Here is a 7,086-nt window from a genome sequence, read left to right as displayed (position 1 = left end):
CCCCCCCTAGTTTCGTCTGAGTATGTATATCATTTCAATCCCGAGATAATAGTTTGAAGTGTGCAGGATGTAGGTAACAAATATTTTGACAGGAAACCCAGTATTTTGTTTAAACCTTGAAACTACCATCTTGTCAACATCAACTTTTGCATGTTAACCTAGTGACACCCTTCTCACACTTTTTAGAATACAAATAAAATGCGGGAAATATGTGAGAGTAAAAACAAGAGTGTACTTTCCGCCGTAAAACACTAATTATCAGTATTATGACTGTTTACAACACATCTTATCTTTAATATTAATCATTAATCATCATTTATCATTAATAATCAATAATCATTAATCATTAATAATCATTAATCATCAATAATCATTAATCATTAATAATCATTTATCATTAATAATCATTAATCATTAATAATTATTAATCATTAATAATCATTAATAATTAATAATCATTAATAATTAATAATCATTAATCATTAATAATCATTAAGCATTAATAATCAATAATCATTAATCATTAATAATCATTAATAATCATTAATCATTAATAATCATTAATCATTAATAATTATTAATCATTAATAATCGTTAATCATTAATAATCATTAATCATTAATAATCATTGATCAATAATAATTATTAATCATTAATAATCATTAATCATTAATAATCATTAATCATTAATAATCATTAATCATTAATCATTAATAATCATTAATAATCATTAATCATTAATAATCATTAATCATTATAAATAAATCATTAATCATTGATAATCATTAATCATTAATAATCATTAATCATTAATAATCAATAATAATTATTAGTCATTAATAATCATTAATCATTAATAATCATTAATAATCATTAATAATCATTAATCATTAATAATCATTAATAGTTAATAATCATTAATCATTAATAATCATTAATCATTAATAATCATTTATAAATAAAAATGGGTTTGAAAGAAAGAAAATGAGTCTTTGCCTCAAACACTAATTTTCTAATCCCTATTTCTTTGCAACCTGATGAAGTAAAGATATTTTTAGCTGCAATTACTTGATCTAGTATAGAACTTATGTTTGAAAAAACTAAGGTCTATGACATTGAATTGCAAAGATATAGTTGCTTAGTCAAACTTTGTGACAAAGGCACAATTTCCAGTAAGGTTTTTAATGTTAAAAAAAATAGCACATTTTTCTCTTTTCTTTCGTAGATTTTGAACGAAAAATTCCGCTTGGTTTCAATGTTTTTGTTTTAAAGGCCCACTTAGAAAAACTCAGTATTTTTCACAGAATGTCATTAACTCTCAGAAAATATTAGAATCATTGAAAATTTCTTAAGATTAATAAGAATTTCAAACAATATTGATTATTCCATGGTTGCATCATAGTTTTCGGTCTTTTCTAATGTGCGTAAAGGCCTTAATTTGAAAAATCGAAAGAAAAAAAAATATAATTAAAATCTTTGATATAATTGTTGATGCCTCGGTGCACACTTAGCTAAATTATTAGATTAAATGATGCTTTATTTAGCTGAGTCTAAAAAAACAAAAACACAAAAACAATTTTTCACTTATTTATAGACTTTAATGAAAAGAAAACTGATTTTAGATAATTATAATCGTCTACAGAGAGAATCAGAAAAGTCTAGGGTAAAAAGAAAACTTTTAGACGTGTACTATGACATTAAATAGACTAATGAACATATTAATTGTGTAGTGTGAACAGACCCCATAATCTTACTAAGTGATTCATAAGTTACTCTGGTAAAAATATTTGCGTTGTAACAACATTAAATGCACGAAAGTATTGCTATAACTAGCCTTAGAGGGCGCTTCGCGCCCATCTTCTAAATTAATTGTGAACATGTTCTCTTTGTGTACATCGTAAAACAAAACAAAAATAATTCGCGGATTTTCACAAAAAATTTCGTGGATTTTCAAAATTTTCAAAAATTTAATGAAGATCGAATTTTGATGGAGACAAATATTTGAAATTTTGATCATTCATAAACCTTCCCTGGGGTCCCTAGATGTCCCACAAAAAATTTGGGCCCGATCGGTTCAGCCGTTTTGACGTTTATTGGATACAAACAAACAAACAAACAGACAAACAAACAGACAGACAAGCCAAATTTATATATAGATGTCAATATTTCGTTCAGCTGCTTCGGTTCAGGATTTATCTGAGAAGCTGCCTCAAACTCAAATATCTCTCGTAGCAATCTCTCAACAACAGCTTCCACATTTACTGCTGGTTCATTTGCTGCTTCTACTGTAATCCTAGCTGCTTCTGGTGCTCCGGCAATCTGAGGTGATTCTACTGCATTCTCAGCTGCTTCCTTTGCTGGACTTACAACGGGTCTGTGAAGAGCTTCTCGACAAAGAGCAGCGTCTCCTGCACCAGGATTATCTTGTTCTTCTGCAGACTGACAACAGGTCTATGAAGAGCTGCTTGACAAAGAGCAGCATCTTCTGCATCAGGATTTTCTTGTTCTCCTGCAGACTCTACAACAGGTCTATGAAGAGTTGTCTTTGAAGAGCAGCGTCTCCTGCATCAAGATCATCTCGTTCTTATGCTGACTCTACAATAGGTCTGCGAAGAGCTGTCATAAAGAGCAGCATGTCCTGCATCAGGATCATGTTCTGCTCTTGGAGTCATAGGTCTGACTGGATAGTCTTGCTGCTCCGGATCACCAGCAAGATCGGATCCTTGCATAGAGTAATTTGGAGGAGATAGAGTAGCATCTGATATGCTTTGGTCTGTAGTTGGACTGGCCGGTACGGTTACTACTGGACTAGCTCCGGAAACCAACGGAGACAAATCCCTCGGTGATGCTGAGGATTCCGAGGATGCATATTCAGGTATTATGATGGGGGAGTAGGCTGGTGGCCTCCTTTGTTCTCTGGCAGGCATCTTGAAGATCCATCTATCAGATAGCGGTATAAAAGTGCCTTTATTGTACAAATGGAGTAAATTCTATGTCTATACGGTTCAAAGGCTCGGGATGCATGCTGCTCAATCTCTGGAATCTTTTCTGCTATGGCTCAGAGAAAGGGGCGAGGAGTTTAGTATAAGTATTAAGTTACCATACTTACTCAGAACAGAGAAATCCAATAATTGAAAGAATATTAAAGTTTTTTTTATTTATTTATTTAGATCTATGCTGAAAACACTTCCTGCTCTTCAGAGCTTGATAATTGAGGAGAATAAACTACAAAACATCTTTTTAGAGGTAAAGAATTATCCATTAAAGGGAGTGTTAAGAAAAAGTTAAAAGGGGCATAGGGCTGCGGCGAAAAATAAGCGCTTTTGATCGCTACTAATATTACTTCTATCTGTTGCGTCTATAAGGAGAAAATTGTTAAAAACGACTAATACCTAGGAACGTAGCGTCCATAAAAATTCTAAAGATGCAACATTCAACTCGGATCGTAAACAAATCAATTTAATTTTAAACAAATCATTCAGATATTACAAACAGTAGTCATCGATTATTTTTCGACGCATTCGTAAATATTTCATATTAGATTAGTAGCGATCAAAAGCGCTTATTTTTCGCCGCAAGCCTATACCCCCTTTCATTTTTCGTGAACACTCCCTTTAATTTCTAAATTAAAGGGTCTTAAAGCGTGGTTTCAAGTGACTCTATTTGAAAAGATGGTAATGCCTAAACCACAGCGGCACCTTTAAAGCTTTGTATGATCAAATATCAATTGGATATCAATGTTTATAATTTTTTAAAAAGAGACTTGCGCATTTCTGCTCTAGGAAAACATATAAGAATCATTATTGACCAGATACATTAATCATACTTACAATCCCTAGAAGTAAAATTTAAAAGATTATGATTTTATGAATTAAAAAAATTAAAACAGGAAAAATAATAGGTTTCATAAATGTTTACATATAAATAAACATGATATATTCTGTAAATTGACTTCCTTGTTTCTGTTGCAAAAGATCACAAGTCACTTTTTTATACAAAAACCGCAATTTGAAAAAATTGACCAAGAAAAACAAAAGTTTAAATGGTATCCTTGTGAATCGTGCACGTTTAAATGAAAATTCACACGAAATTGCTAAAAAATAACAATACATGTGCGAAAATATATTGCACAATCTTAAGAACTTTGAGAATCTTGAAACCATAAATAGTAGATAGTATAGTATTATATATAGATAGTTAAGTATTTCAGTATCCATATGCGCACTAAATAATTATATTCTTATTCAAAGCTAAGAGTTCTCTCTGGTTTTAATCTTTGACTTTTAAAGGGAGTGACCGGCAATGTATGGTAGTTGAACTGAGATTGAAATATTTTAGGATTCTTTTGGGACCTATAAGACGTTTTTATGGTGTATATTTGTTTTGCAAGGGCGCAAATTCAATCTTTAAAATTCTCATTTTGAAGGGATGATTTTGAGAATTAAGTTTTTAGGAAAATATTTCTCAATAGAAATTTGTTAAAACATCAATGTCAGAATCAATTATTTCTTTTTCATCATTTCATTGAATTTCTTAATCTTCATGAATTTGTTAGCAGATTTCTGCAAATTCTTAAAATGTCGTCTTTTCAATAGAAATTCCTGGAAATCTACGGAAAAAGTTTGTGAAGAATGAGACATTACAGAAACCAATAACTGAATAAGTTTACTTTTTTTCGAGTATTAGACATTTTTTTTCTCAACCTGTTCCTTAACAACTAATTAGTTTACTGTATGTTTAATCATTCCTCCAAAATGAGGATTTTAAAGATTGAATAAGCGCCCTTGCTGAACAAATATACAGTATTCACAGTAAAAACGTCTCAAAGGTCTCAAATGAATCCTAAAAATTCTCTCCAATTCTACATTTTCAGTTCAACTACCAGCCATTGCCGGTCACTCCCTTCAATAATCTTAAATAATCTTAAATAATCCGAAGTATTTGATTAGATTATAGGAAAAGATTACAAAAATTAAGCAGAAAACATTTTTCCTCAGACAAAGGGGGTAGAGACTATATACTGTATCGGGCATGCAACATGTATAATGGAGGGTCCCATGAAATTAAGCCAGTAGACCTTTTAAAAAGAACTTAAAAGAATTTAAAAGGATAAATGGAAAGTATATTAATATATGATCCAGGAAAAGTACACGAAAAAAAGTAAAAGCAAAATAGAAGTTTGAAAATTTAAAATCACGGTATGAAAAATTAATGAGTAAACAAAAATTTTGAATAAAATAAAAATGTTGAAATGGAAATAAAAATAAATTGAAAAATACTTTTGTATTTTGTAAATTGTCTTTATGCAGAATATCTAGATAATTTGGATTTTCTAATCTAGGATGAAGAAAAGGGACTTCTTTATCTATCTCTCCTAGGAAACCCTCTCCACTGTGATTGCAAGGTTAACATCTCAATTTGAGGATTTACTTGTTTTGGCGGATTTTATAACTTTTATTCAAAGATTACCACTTATATAAAGTTAAATCATTAGTTAACAATTATGAATTAGAAAAAGACGTTATCGATGTTTTTTATTAGAATTCTTATTATTTCTCATTAAATTGAGGCATCAGTGGTTTAATCATAGCTAAAAATGAACTCCGCTAAGAACTTTTGTATTAAATCTTTATAATCCCGATTGCTTGATCTCTATATTCACTGTGGGCTCTTCTTCTGAGGATCTATAAAAACTATACCTTTCTATATCTTCATTTTTGTTATTTCTCCCGATAGAAACTGCCGTCAACCCCTAATGTGTACGATTACCATGCAGGAAATCAAATAAAGATTAAATTAATCTGCAGATTAACAAAAGATTGAGATCAATCATTGATCTCAATATCCACAATACAAGAGTTATAAACTCTGGGAATATTTTTTTTAGTAAATGAATAGATTGGTGTGCAAGGGCCAGGAGTGATGTTTTAAACTAAGTTCAATAATCTAGTAAATCTACTGTATTTGTGTAGGCTGTCTGGTTACTAGATGCTCTAGTCTCCAGTAGGACCCGGATACTAGCTCCGTCCTGCTCAACCCCCTTCAGAAGAAAAGATACAGCTCTTCAAACCTATTCAGGTTAGACTAAGAAGCTTCAGCACAGGATCAGGGGATTCTATTTAGGTGTGGTGGGTCTAAGATTGAGCCTTAACCCTGGGTTTAAGGAATTACGACTCGAGCTGAACCATTTAAATCTCGGACTCGGTATTAATGTATGTCTCTGTTCAGGGAAGGGTTTGTGTAATCTGGAGAATAATAAGACTTTAGAGTTCTTCAGAGTTAACAACATGGATGCAATTTACTTTCCTAGGGATACATTCAGTACACTCAGAATACATTCAGGTATATTTAGGATACATTCAGTACACTCAGGATACATTCAGGTATATTTAGGATACATTCAGTACACTCAGGATACATTCATGTATATTTAGGATACATTCAGTACACTCAGGATACATTCAGGTATACCTAGGATACATTCAGTACACTGATGGTTCATTCAGGTATACTTAGGATACATTCAGGAATACTCAGGTAGTTTTTAATGGATGCAATGTTTGTTTGTTGAATAAATGAATGTATGAGTTTAAGTCTGGATGAATAAAATGTACGCATGTTTAAATAGTAATCCTCGATACAATACAATACAGTTCTATTATGTTTAGTACATGCTGAACCTAACCTACTAGATTTGCATTACAGTTCTTTTATGTTTAATACATGGTGAACCTAACCTACTGGATGTGCATTACAGTTCTTTTATGATTAGTACATGGTGAACCTAATTATTAGACGTACAGTACAGCACAGTAAAGATCTGTTATGTTTAATACATGCTGAACCTAACCTACTGGATGTACAGTACAGTACAATTCTATTGTGTTTAGTACATTGTGAACCTAACCTACTGGATGTGCATTACAGTTCTTTTATGTTTAGTACATGGTGAACCTAACCTACTGGATGTGCATTACAGTTCTTTTATGCTTAGTACATGGTGAAAGTAATTATTAAACGTACAGTACAGCACAGTAAAGATCTATTATGTTTAGTACATGGTGAACCTAACCTATTAGATGTACA

The 7,086-nt window shown here is 31.3% G+C and overlaps 1 protein-coding gene across 1 annotated transcript in view; it reads left to right on the top strand.

Moving 5' to 3' along the window:
• LOC111699330 (uncharacterized) overlaps positions 1–7,086 on the top strand; it is a 30,236-nt gene that overhangs the window by 10,306 nt on the left and 12,844 nt on the right. Inside the window, exons 7-10 of the mRNA XM_023469977.1 lie at positions 3,171–3,246; positions 5,342–5,404; positions 5,973–6,078; positions 6,229–6,342. Coding sequence (XP_023325745.1) covers positions 3,171–3,246; positions 5,342–5,404; positions 5,973–6,078; positions 6,229–6,342 — 359 coding nt within the window. The remainder of the gene's footprint in view (positions 1–3,170; positions 3,247–5,341; positions 5,405–5,972; positions 6,079–6,228; positions 6,343–7,086) is intronic.

Source organism: Eurytemora carolleeae, unplaced genomic scaffold (assembly GCF_000591075.1).
Source record: "Eurytemora carolleeae unplaced genomic scaffold, Eaff_2.0 scaffold25, whole genome shotgun sequence".
In the NCBI taxonomy this organism is placed as follows: domain Eukaryota; kingdom Metazoa; phylum Arthropoda; class Copepoda; order Calanoida; family Temoridae; genus Eurytemora; species Eurytemora carolleeae.
This window is presented reverse-complemented; position numbering and strand designations above follow the sequence as displayed.